Here is a 14,003-nt window from a genome sequence, read left to right as displayed (position 1 = left end):
TGGCGGCATTTACGTTGTAGAAGTCTATGGGCTTCGGTAATCACTTAGCCCCAGGCTGGCCTTGAGCTCGTCCATCAATCTAAGCAATAAAAAAAAGAAAATTCATTTTATCAGGTCACAGAACCTAAAAATTTAGGTTTTTTTTTTTTTTTTTTTTTTTTTTTTTTTTTTTTTTTTTTTTTTTTTTTTTTTTTATTGCCCTTGTAGGCAGACGAGCATACGGCCCAACTGATGGTGAGTGGTTACCGTCGCCCATGGACTTCAGCAATGCCAGGGGCAGAGCCAAGCCGCTGCCTACCGCTTAATACTCTCCACAAGCCTCGTTTGAAGAAGGACATGTCATAGCGCTCGGGAAACACCATGGAGGGGAGCTCATTCCATAGCCGGATGGTACGTGGCAAAAAAGACCTCTGGAAACGCACTGTGGATGACCGCAGTGGCTCCAGGTAGTATGGATGAACTCTACTCCGGTGGCGGGCGGTGCGATGGTAAAAACGAGATGCCGGTATCATCTCGAACAATTCCTCAGAGCACTCCCCATGGAACATACGGTACAAAATACAGAGGGAACCGAAGTCCCTCCGCAGACCCAGAGGTCAAACAGAGGTAGGTAGTTGTAGGACATCGGAATTTATCTACCGTATCTTTTTCAGAATTTCTCTAGATAAAAACGGTAGAGTTTTTTTTTTCCTACCTATGCTGATAGCCTTGAGAGGCTATTTCAGCTTCTCCTTGACGTATAGGTGAGCTTACGGGGCTCAAACCGGGAGTGTTGCTAACACTGGCCCTAGCAAGAGCAGTGCTTCGCAAAATCTAGCACCGGATTGGAAACGTGACAAACTGAGAAGATCCGGCGAGAAACTCAGTGGGCTGTGTCTCTGGGTTAATTTACTCTCCGAGCCCTTCATCGCAAGCGACGGGTTCGAAAAGGACGGTGACCGGTGCTTGTGGTACCTAAAAGCACCATTAGTGGATCGAGAGGATCCGTAATGACGTGTTTAGGGCAAAGTCGACTGTTTACCATTCGGTCCATAGGATCGGGTATGTAATTCCCGGCGGCCACGACAAGAGGGTTTTCGTGTCGTGCCGCCTTCTCAAAGTGAAACGCGCCACGTAGGACACCGGTGACATACATAGCAGTCAATATGTCAACTGAAACAGTCTCCGGTTAAATACGCAGCCTTGTTTCAGCTGTATACAGTCGCCAATCGCTAGCCTGTAGATAACTAGTCGAGAGGTGATTGAGGTGACGCGGTCACACAAACACACAATTAACATTTAAGAAAGGAGGAAATATAGATTAGAAAAAAAAAAAACTTGACCTCCAAACTCAACAATCTAGTTATAAATACATTCTTTATCTATACTAATATACAAATCTACAGTGGTTTTTACGGATGTTCCGTTATAACTACTGAACCATGCATCCGATTGACTTGAAACTTGGTATCCATGTTGAAAATACATGTACTTAATGGATAGACTAATAATAGGGCATTACGGATAAAATGGATGCCATTTTTGAAAAAGAGGAGTAAGATAGGCATATCAGTAGTTACGACGTAGCTGAAGAACTGGGAATTGACCACAAAACAGTTTTGGTGCATTTGAAAAAAAAACTGGCTACACAAAAAAGCTCAATATTTGGGTACCTCACGAGCTCACTGAAAGAAACCTGATGAACCGTATACTTGTTTGTGATTCTTTATTACGACGTAATGAAACCGAAGTATAATATAAATGTATAATGTAATGTAAATTTTGTAGAAAACCGAATTAAACTCAGGTTGTGGGAATTCGAATTGTAAGTATAAAAACCTTCGTTGATTTATTTTTATATTCCATCACTGAAGGCAAACGGTCAAAGTATAAATTATAAAACCACTTTCACGATGAAAGAAAAATATTATGTGATGAACAAATAATGAAAACCATACATTTTATTTATATATCGAGAGGAGAACAGCTATTTGCTTTAAGCGACATTTATCTTTCTAATTAAAGGTCCGTTTTATTTGGTATAAGCGTCAACAATTCGATGTTTTTAATTGAACTTCAATTAAGTATACCCCCTTCAAATAGGACGTTTTTTTTATATAATTTTTCCAAATTGTAATGTTTAAATGGCTCTCCCGTAAAGTTGCAAAAATATAGCTTAAACCAAATACCGTTTCACCCCTCGATATACCTAGTCAGGTCATAAGTATTGTCACACAGTAAAAACTTTTCTTTTAGAATGCTGGCCACAAAAAAGTTTATTGAATTCGAATTTCGAATTGTCCATGAAAATAAAAATGTATACTTTTAGAATTTTACTCATTTTTAAATATGGAGTGGACGCTTAAAGAAGACCGTATTGCAGTTATTGCGTTGCATCGTTGCGGTTACGCGCCAATTCAAATTTTTAACATACTGAAAATTTTGAATATAACCAAAAGATTCGTTTATCGTACCATCAAACGATACAATGAAGACTCTAGTGTAGATGACAGGTCAAGAAGTGGTCGCCCTCGGTCTGTTAGGACTCCAGCTGTGATAAAAGCTGCGAAGGCGCGAATTCAAAGAAATCCCAAACGTAAGCAGAAACTGTTGGCCCTTCAGATGGGGTTAAGCAGAACCACGGTGAAAAGGGTGTTAAATGAAGACTTAGGGCTTCGGGCATATCGAAGAAAAACAGGACATCGTTTGAATGCTCGTCTAATGGACCTGAGACTGAAGAGATGCCGCGCTTTGTTGAAGCGGTACGCGGGAAAAAAATATCGGGAAATTATTTTTTCGGATGAAAAATTTTTTACCGTAGAAGAGAGCTACAACAAACAAAATGATAAGGTGTACGCACACAGTAGTGAAGAAGCGAGCAACTGTATTCCGCGTGTCCAACGAGGTCATTTTCCATCCTCGCTCATGGTATGGTTGGGAGTTTCTTATTGGGGCTTAACAGAGGTACATTTTTGTGAGAAAGGTGTAAAAACGAATGCAGTTGTGTATCAAAATACAGTCCTGACGAACCTTGTGGAACCTGTTTCTCATACCATGTTCAATAACAGGCCCTGGGTATTCCAACAAGATTCGGCGCCAGCTCATAGAGCGAAGAGCACAAGACTGGCTGGCGGCGCGTGAAATCGACTTCATCCGGCACGAAGACTGGCCCTCCTCCAGTCCAGATTTGAATCCGTTAGATTACAAGATATGGCAACACTTGGAGGAAAAGGCGTGCTCAAAGCCTCATCCCAATTTGGAGTCACTCAAGACATCCTTGATTAAGGCAGCCGCCGATATTGACATGGACCTCGTTCGTGCTGCGATAGACGACTGGCCGCGCAGATTGAAGGCCTGTATTCAAAATCACGGAGGTCATTTTGAATAAACTTTAGTGTCATAAGAATCTATGTTTTGTTAAGTTCTTTTTGGTATATGAATGGTTACATAATGAATAAAATTGTTTTAATTATTTTACATTAAACATGTGACAGAATTTATGACCTGACTAGGTATACATATAGACATTTTGCTAAAATGGGTAGACGAGCTCACGGCCCTCCTGGTGTTAAGTGGTTACCGGAGTAAATACCTTGGGACATGAGTTACTCTCTGTTTTTCCAGTACGATGGCTACCCTACCCTTCTAATCGAAACGCATTACTGCTTCACGGCAGAAATAGGCAGGGTGGTGGTACCTACCCGTGCGGAAATGTCGCAATTCCTGATATTGGGGCGTATTCTCATACCTGCACGACTGGATAACGCCATCCTCTGTATTAATATCGCGAAGCACTGGTGAGTTCAAGATTGAACGATGGACCGGCCAATACAATACAATTAACACATTGAGTGCCGTGTAGGACACCGGTGCCCTACGTAGCGCACTCATGTAATTATGTAAATTTCTGTTACTAAGCCCCCAGATTTCCTTACTTTTGCCTTCTATTGTATTTAATTAAATCTTCTATGTATATAAAAATGAATTGCTGTTCGTTAGTCTCGCTAAAACTCGGGAACGGCTGGACCGATTTGGCTAATTTTAGTCTTGAATTATTTGTGGAAGTCCAGAGAAGGTTTAAAAGGTAGATAAATATGAAAATGCTCGAAATTCAATAAAAATATCAATTTTGTTTTTCTTTGATGTATCCCCCGTCGGATGGACTCCTTTCGTTTGTTTTAAGTTTATTTTATACAAAAGTTTAGGTCTTTTATTTATCGATAGAGGCACTACGAAGTCTGCCGGGTCAGCTAATTTAATTTATATTTGAGTCTTTTAAGGTCTCTTAGAAATTATTTCATTTTCAGTATATTCGAATTCGTCTTTCTCAGAGTCTACTAGATATTTCGCCACTTTAGCCACAGAGCAGGTATCCCTGAAGAGTGCGCCACGCAGGGTACCGGTGACCCTATATACTGAGATCTCAGAACTTATATCTCAAGGTGGGTGGCGCATTTACGTTGTAAATGTGTATGGGTTCCAGTTACTTGTACCACTTAACACCAGGTGGGCTGTGAGCTCGTCCACCCATCTAAGCAAATAAAAAAAAACCTACATGGCAGTCAAAGGGTTAAAGAGTTCCTCCTTTTGTTCCAAGATCGGTGGTGCCGCCCAGGCTATTGTTGTTCCATATCGGCCCTGACCTCATCTACTTAACTAATAATAAATAATAGTTTTAAAAAACTAACAAAATACGCTTTTATAGAAAATCCAACTAAAAAATAGACAATAAATTTTAAGAAATTTGCATTAAAATTAATATAAGAAAAAATGATTTTATTGTAAAACAATCGTGGGGTGCTTTTCAGGATATTATAAAAATAACCTTTCTACTCATATCTGTTCATAAAATATTTATAACTACTGATACCATGCACCCCACGCTTTTTTTTAATTAAAAATTAATAAAATTTATTTTCTATTTTTTATAGAATCTCATATAGTTCTCAGTATATAGGGTCACCGGTACCTTGCGTGGCGCACTCTTCAGGGATACCTGCTCTGTGGCTAAAGTGGCGAAATATCTAGTAGACTCTGAGAAAGACGAATCTGAATGTACTGAGAATGAAATAATTTCTAAGAGACCTTAAAAGACCAAAATTGTAAGTTCCACTTCGTGATTTTACCCTTTAGTAAATGGAGTCTGAAAGACTGTTATCACTGAATTGGCTTATGTTTTATTATTTATCGATCACTAGCTGACCCGGCAGACTTCGTAGTGCCTCAATCGATAAATAAAATACCTAAACTTTTGTATAAACTTAAAACAAACAAAAGAACAAAAGAAAAGAAAAAAAGACATGCCCGCTGAGTTTCTTGCCAATTCTTCTCAGGACGGAGGCTAGTTCTTGTGAATTGGCGGTAGTTCTTTTGACGTTCAACAAGTACCAATGCACTTTCATTTATGTTGAATAATTTTTTTTTTATTTGATTTGAATCCGTCCGACTGAGGGGACATCAAAGGAAAAACAAAACTGTTATTTTTATTTCATTTCGAGCATTTTCATATTTATCTACCTTTTAAACCTTCTCTGGACTTCTACAAATAATTCAAGACCAAAATTAGCCAAATCGGTCCAGCCGTTCTCGAGTTTTAGCGAGACTAACGAACAGCAATTCATTTTTATATACATAGAAGATTTAATTAAATACAATAGAAGGCAAAAGTAAGGAAATCTGGGGGCTTAGTAACAGAAATTGACATAATTACTTGAGTGCGCTACGTAGGGCACCGGTGTCCTACACGGCGCTCAATGTGTTAATTGTATTGTATTGGCCGGTCCATCGTTCAATCTTGAACTCACCAGTGCTTCGCGATATTAATACAGAGGATGGCGTTATCCAGTCGTGCAGGTATTAGAATACGCCCCAATATCAGGAATTGCGACATTTCCGCACGGGTAGGTACCACCACCCTGCCTATTTCTGCCGTGAAGCAGTAATGCGTTTCGATTAGAAGGGTAGGGTAGCCATCGTACTGGAAAAACAGAGAGTAACTCATGTCCCAAGGTATTTACTCCGGTAACCACTTAACACCAGGAGGGCCGTGAGCTCGTCTACCCATTTTAGCAAAATGTCTATATGTATACCTAGTCAGGTCATAAATTCTGTCACATGTTTAATGTAAAATAATTAAAACAAGTTTATTCATTATGTAACCATTCATATACGTAAAGCGTATTTGGTTAGTTTTTATAAACTATTATTTTTTGTTTTTATTAATTTGGCTTATGATAGTGGCAGCGTTATTAACGCATCTGGACATTATTTGTAAACTGTTTATTATATACGATTACGAGCACACAATTGATTCCCACTAAAAATAGTATTTAATAGTAAAACTATTATTTATTTTTAATTTTTTAAAAGAATATCATTTTTTTTACTAATTTTTTTTTATTGAATTGTCATTAGTCCTTAATTACCTACATATTTTTTTTCAATTTTCCAAATTTCGTTAATCCGACGTTTTGAAGGGGGATCAAAATCATATTTTATTTATTTATTTTTATTGCCCTTGTAGGCAGACGAGCGTACAGCCTACCTGATGGTGAGCTGTTCAAAGATTCCGTTACATACCAACATACATACGTCTGAAGCTAATAAAAGCGTATTAAAAATAATAAAACAGAAGTCGCTTACTTCGTCTCATGAATGGAATGTGATCGTCCTCGATGACCGCCCCCGAACTCATCAGCCTGAAGTAGGTCTGCTCCGATTTCCCTCTCGTGTACGCATCGAACATTCCTAATTCGGCTAAGCGCTGTTCGGCGGAGGCGAGACGGACGTACCACTTCTCCGTCGATTGGAAATAACTGAAGAACACCGGATCCGGTGCTCCGAGGAGATCCAGCAGTACCATAACGTCCTAAAACAATGTTAAAAACGAATAACAGATTTAAACGTTGCTAATCTACCGGACCATTCTTTTTTTAAATTATTGCTTAGATGGGTGGACGAGCTCGCAGTAACTGGAACTCAGACATATACAATCGTAAATGCCGCCACCCACCTTGAGATACAAGTTCTAAGGTCTCAAGTATAGTTACAACGGCTGCCCCACCCTTCAAACTGAAATGCATTACTGCTTCACGGCCGAAATAGGCAGGGCGGTGGTACCTACCCGTGCGGACTCAGAAGAGGTCCTACGACCAGTAATTACGCAAATTATAATTTTGCAGGTTTTAATTTTTATTACACGATGTTATTCCTTCACCGTGGAAATCAATTGAGAGCATTAACGTATTTCATTAGAAAAATTGTACCCGCCTGCGGGGTTCGAACACTGGCACAGATACGAATGCACCGGACGTCTTACCCTTTAAGCCACGACGATTTTTTTGACTAAGACCGCGATTATCGAATGCTAAACATTCACAGCGATACTGATTTAGTCGGAGCCAAGCCCCACGGTTTTATTGTGTACTTTTCAAATGAGTTGTCCTGTATTGTGTACTTGAAACAGAATATTTTTGAAAAAAAACCTCTGTCATCGTTGGTAGCCTAAGGAGCCATTATAGCATCGCGCGAATTGGTAGTTGAGCTTATGGCGTCTACACTTGGGAGGACTTTTTAACATTGGCCCAAGCAAAGGCAATGTTTGGTTAAATCTAGCGACGGATCAGAATCGCGAGTCACTGTGAAGATTTGGCGAGAGACTCACTGGATTGTGTCTACGGGCTACAACGGTGACGGATGGTGGTGAATTGAACTAATTATGTTGATTTCTGTTACTAAGGCGCCGGAATATCTAGTACTCTGGGAAAGACGAATCCGAAGATACTGAGAATTAATCTACATATTCCTAAGACTAAAGCATACGTTAAAAACAAAATAAAGCAAAGTTAGGTATTCAGGTAGACAGGCAATCCAAATCTTCTCAAAATCTTCTCGTGTAATAAAAATGAAACCCGCAAAAATTATAATTTGCGTAATTACTGGTGGTAGGACCTCTTGTGAGTCCGCACGGGTAGGTACCACCACCCTGCCTATTTCTACCGTGAAGCAGTAATGCGTTTCGGTTTGAAGGGTGGGGCAGCCGTTGTAACTATAATTGAGACCTTAGAACTTATATCTCAAGGTGGGTGGCGCATTTACGTTGTAGGATGTCTATGGGCTCCAGTAACCACTTAACACCAGGTGGGCTGTGAGCTCGTCCACTCATCTAAGCAATTAAAAAAAAAAAAAAAAAAAAAAAACATACACGACAAAAGAATGTCACGAATATCACTGACTGTCGATGTTTTTTGAGTGAAACGTATTTGCTTTGACGCCTCTCTCGGTTAAGAAAGGAAAATAAATTTAATTGCAGTTCGAAAAAACCGACTGATTAACAAACAAAATCTTCCTTAATGCATATGAGCAATTTTCTCGGAATTGTTTATCGCCCATCGAAAACTATAACGCAGATAAAGTATCTGGGTTTTCATTATTTCAAACGTACATATTATGATAGGCCCAATGAAAAGGTCACGACACTGATTGCTTTGAATGTGTTCGAATAAAAATATAACAGCAAAACAACTCTCATAATGTTCCTAAAACAGGGTGAATTCTTTGTTATCTACGATTTTATTATTGTGACCAAAAAGAAGATATAGTTTTAAAAATAAAGATGCCGTCATTAAAAAGTTATTACAACGTTATACGTAATAATAAGTAAACAAACGTTTAATGCCAATACACTTTAAGAAAGTCTAATCGTGTATATAAATTACAAGAGGATAATTTAAAAATACCCATTTCTCGTTTACATGTTGTGGTTAAACTTACAATTCTCAATTATAATTTCCTTTAATTACAAAGATAAGCTTGGTAAGTGAAAAATGTAAAAAAAATGAAGTCTAATAATGTGGATTTGTTTGAATGAACAAATCGAAATAACAATCTATTATTTAAACTACTATATACATATTTAATTTTATTACTACAATAACATTTTTAAAACGTTAATCTTACGAGGTATATCATTCATTATTGGGTCATTATTATCTGATTTGAAATAAATATTTAAAGACGCAAGCATATTTTGAAAATTTTAAGTTACTTTAAGTAAGTTATGGGCATTGAGAAATAGGTTTTCTTTATGATTGGGAGTTTACTGGTGGCCCTGAGGCCTTTCAAGTTTCACAAGGACAGGTGGGCGAGCAAGGGCTCAGCCAGGAGGGGCGGGATTTGCTAACAGCTACACGAGCGCCTCCAAGGGAGATCTAAGAACTCAAGAGTAGCTGCTTCGCTAATAAATCTACTACCGGATCGGAATCGCGATTGAGAAGATCCGGCGAGAAACTCAACTCAATGCGGAGTTCGACGAGTACGGTTACCGGGGTCTCTACTCCTAGTATTAGAAGGGAAGGCGTCTAATGCAAGGTTTATTGGATCTGATTAATCCGTAAGGACTTGGAAATTTCGGTACGTACCATTCTCTGCAAGTTATTAGCGCCATCCCTGTACGGAGTTTCGTGCCATTTCTTGGCCAAATGCCTGGCGCCGTAGATGGAGTCAGTGGGGCCCCACTGCCGGAAGGCCTCCTCACCGTCGAAGAATATGAACATGAGACTGAGGTTGGCATCCTTCAGCCTCTCCAGCTGTTTTTTCATCATCTTGGCCAGGTTCAAGAGCATGGCGCAGGGCACCGCGGAGTCAGTTGCACCTTAACAAAATTTAAAGGTTTTATTGTTTAAAAAAATATCTATATTAAAATTTAATAATATGTCGTTTAATAGTTGTTCCATTGTTAGCACCGTACTTTCTATCCGTCCACTTCACGGTAGAAATAGGCAAGATGGCGCTACCTACGCGTGAGGGCTTACGCCGTACCACATGCTAAAAAGATACATCGTTTAACAAAATTAAATCGGCAATATGGACGAATTTCCGTCATTATCGATGCTGGACTCACACGAGATCGAGTGAGCAGATGATACGTAAGACTTTTTGCCGAAAGCATTCATAGCTCGTCTCCCAGGCTGGGTAGTTATGTTATCCTGTCTATAAACTCCGAGGATGAGCATAACATGTCTGATAGCATTAAAGATCTTGCATAAGCAATATAAAACACTCACCAACAAAAACATGTTCCCTAGTATATTTACTGTCATAATGACATGCCAATACCAAGTATCTGTCCGCGTTAGGATTCAATTCAGCGATAATATTCTTAAAATTCAACGTTCCGAACACCGGCGTGTGATCGGGAAACACGTTTTCGGTCACTGACCAGCCCATGGTCCGCATCTCGTTGGCTATGTAGTTCCCGACTTTCTCGTGATTCGGTGTACCGACCACTCGCGGTATTAATATCTCATTAAGTACAGCCTTAAAGTGATCCAAATCGGACAGGTTGGCGATTGCTTTTATGTCGTCGTCGGTAAAATCGTGCGGTTCGTGGAAATTCTGAAAATCGGCACTTGATTGAGTTAATTGAATCGTACCCTATAACTCTTTTCGATCAGTAGATTGTTAGCACGCTACAAAGTAAATACAGAGCTGGTGTACACAATTAAGTTGATTGATGCACATGCATAGAATACAAACGCATTAGTAGGGGAGCCCAAGCGGAGAATTCGGGATTTACTAAAGCGCGGCAGATTAATATACAGGGAGATACCTTGTACTCGGTTAAGTACCTCCACCAAATATGAACCTTATAAATAAGGCCGCGCGTCCAGGATAAAGGATCAGATTAGTAAAAAAAAATTGATCATCTGAAATTCTCGAGCGCGTCAGATTAAGGTAGGGTGAGTTAATTACATGCTAAAAAGTGTATATTCCACTAATCTGACAATGACGTAAGAAGACTGAGAGTGACGTAAAGAAAGGGGAGGGCTACAAAGTTGTAAAAAAACAAACGTCATGTGGACATTCTCGAGCTTGGCTCAATTTTCTTTTATTTTGAAGGAAATTATTGAAGAATAAGGAAAAATATATAATCTGACGATTACCACAAGCTGAAATAACAAAAATTCGTCGTTAAAGTTGAATTTGTGCAGCTGCGTCGTAATGCTTATATTCCCCTCTCCGCGTTTTTTTGAGCATGTTTTTTTAAATTATTTTCTTGCAAATACAAGGATGTTACTTAAAAAACATAAACTTTTTATTTGCAAGCTATTTCCTGAGCTTTTCAATTAATTAGGATCATTGATTTAAAAAAAAATTTTTTTTTGTCCGATTATGCAAATCTCTTTAGATAATCGTCAGATTATGAGACAGCACGTCTAGGACATAAAGATGAACCATATATATCTTATTCTGACGCGCTTGAGTATTTTAAAATTGCGATATTTTTTTTCATATCATAATAATGGCGGCAGGTCACGGGCACCATATGTGACTCGCACATTCCTCTTCCCCTAAAAGGGAAGATATATAAGACCTTAATAAGGCCTGCCGTCTTGTATAGATCAGCTTGTTGGACAACGAAAGTGGCGGATGAAAGGCGATTGCATGCAGCAGAGATGCGAATGTTGCGATGGATGTCTGGAGTAACGAGAATGGATAGAATACGGAATGAATATGTTAGAGGAAGTCTGAAAGTGGCACCTGTAACAGAGAAGCTGAGGAGTGCACGTTTAGGATGGTATGGACATGTGGTGAGACGAAATGAAAATGAGGTTGTTAAGAGAGTGTTAACTACGAATGTGGAATGATTTAGAGGAAGAGGTAGACCTAAGAAAAAATGGATGGATTGTATGAAAGACGATATGGGTAGGAGGGGAGTGAGCGATGAAATGGTATATGATAGAAGAGTATGGAAGGAGAAAACATGTTGCGCCGACCCCAGGTGACTGGGAGAAGGGCAGGATAATGATGATGTTGATGATGAATAACGGCCGCGAGTTTGCGTCACATCGAAATCGTCAAATTATTGCATGAGATCTTTATTTAAGGTTCACTTAAGAACCCTCAAAAAAAACGCGATCGATTAATTTTGTTTTTTTTTTCATTTTCAACCCTTACCTATGACCACCCCCATCATTGCAAACGATCAGATTAACATACACACATAATTAAAAATACGTAGGACATTTATGCTATCAATATCTGACGCGCTCGAGTATGTCCATGCAACAGTTTTTTTTTACAAATTTGGAAATCTATAGCTGCTTCCCCCACCTATGAAAAGGTATACATTATGTCATTTTTTTTTTACTAGCTGACCCGGCAGACTTCGTAGTGCCTCAATCGATAAATAAAAGACCTAAACTTTATTTAATTTGGAGAATTTTCATATTTATCTACCTTTTAAACCTTCTCTGGACTTCGATAAATAATTCAAGAAATTAGCCAAATCGGTCCAGCCGTTCTCGAGTTTTAGCGAGACTAATGAACAGCAATTCATTTTTATATATATAGATTATCATCAAAGCTTTGCAACTCAATCGGTATCTATGACGCTCAAGTACATCCCCATTTAGCATAGTGGGCTCCCCTACTATATCATATAGAGGGGTAAAAGGGTATTTGGTTTAAGCGATATTTTTTCGATATTACAGGAGAGCCATTTAAAGTTTAAAATTAGGAGAAAATATCATAACCAAAAAAAACTTCTTTAGCAATTTCAAGGAGCAAACTTAATTGAATTTCAATTAAAAATATCTAACTGTTGATGCTAATACCAAATAAAATGCACTTTTAATTACAAAGATTAATGTAGCGTATTATGTGAAACGTCGCTTAAAACTAGTCTTTCAACTGTCGATATGTTGTTGTACTATCCTTTTTATATTATAGAATTATATGTTCGTATTGGATATTTTTATAAGACTTTATTAATAGGTAGTCATGTAACTATAATGAGATCTTAGAACTTATATCTCAAGGTGGGTGGCGCATTTACGTTGTTGATGTCCATGGGCTCCAGTAACCACTTTACACCAGGTGGGCTGTGAGCTCGTCCACCGACCTAAGCAACAAAAAAAAAGGTAGTTGATTGAGTTGTAGTTTGTTTTTATTAATATATAAAAATCACTGGGCGCAATAATATTGCTTCATACAATTGAAAATATTTTTTAAATGAACAATAGCATATTATTATGCGCTAAAAGTACAACAGAACAAATCAATTAATAATTTGCATACATATTATTGATATACCTATCATGTTTTATTTATACTGTCTATATTTGGTATGTCAAGCATTTTAATGATGACTTCAATAGTTTTGTCTTTATTTTTTTATTTATTATTTAAGTGGCTACCAAACTACCTTCACTGTTTAATGCAGGATGCATTTGCATAACTACTATTTTCATTTGATTATTTCTATAATTTTTAGCACTTCAATGTTCTTGGTAAAATTTTATGTGTAGACATTTGAATATTGTGTTAACTAGTTTGGTTTGTCAGTAACTAATAGCTAGTGAAAATTCACTTAATAAATTAAAATATTAATGACAATATTGTTAATATAATATATAGACCATATTCATGTTTTGTTTTAATTCTTGGTATAACAGCTGTTATTCATACTCGAGGGTATATCAACTTAAATACTAGCTTATCTCATATTCAAGATCATTTAAAAAGCTTATAAACATCTAAGTAAAAAGATCAATGTAAATTTATGATAAAAAAACATTTTTCTTTGTTGGTATTTTTCAAATGATTTATGGCCTTCACAAGTAAAAGTACAAAATTTAACTAGTGTTAGATATATATTAAAATTATGCTTACTTTTTCTTGGTAGAACTTAAGGTCGCCTTTATCCGAGTTTCCGAAAGCGAAACACAACATCATAAACAAATATAACAATTTAGCCATGTTAGTGAGTGATTAAATTACTTTACTATGAATTTAATTTCTGAAATTAATGTTATTTTAGTAAAATTTTGTACTACTCAAAGTTTCATAAAGTTTAAGTGTTAATTTAAAAGTTTTTGTATACTGCCACTACCACTTTCAAAGTTTCGCCCTTCGTGGCAGTTTCAACTGAACTGACTTGAACTGAGCCTGAACTCTGAAATTGTGACATGAAATCCGTACGTCATAATGTCCGTCCGTCTACTATCAAGTAGGGAGGCGAT

At 37.8% G+C, this 14,003-nt stretch overlaps 1 protein-coding gene across 1 annotated transcript in view; it reads right to left on the bottom strand.

Moving 5' to 3' along the window:
• Window positions 1-14,003, bottom strand: part of LOC101745987 (glutaminyl-peptide cyclotransferase) — a 24,564-nt gene extending 10,561 nt beyond the window's left edge. The window contains exons 1-4 of the mRNA XM_012691040.4: window positions 13,654-14,003; window positions 10,044-10,374; window positions 9,399-9,631; window positions 6,622-6,847 (exon numbers count right to left, since the gene is read on the bottom strand). Coding sequence (XP_012546494.1) covers window positions 6,622-6,847; window positions 9,399-9,631; window positions 10,044-10,374; window positions 13,654-13,740 — 877 coding nt within the window. The 5' untranslated portion in view covers window positions 13,741-14,003. The remainder of the gene's footprint in view (window positions 1-6,621; window positions 6,848-9,398; window positions 9,632-10,043; window positions 10,375-13,653) is intronic.

Source organism: Bombyx mori, chromosome 17, assembly GCF_030269925.1.
Source record: "Bombyx mori chromosome 17, ASM3026992v2".
Taxonomy (NCBI): Eukaryota; Metazoa; Arthropoda; class Insecta; order Lepidoptera; family Bombycidae; genus Bombyx; species Bombyx mori.
This window is presented reverse-complemented; position numbering and strand designations above follow the sequence as displayed.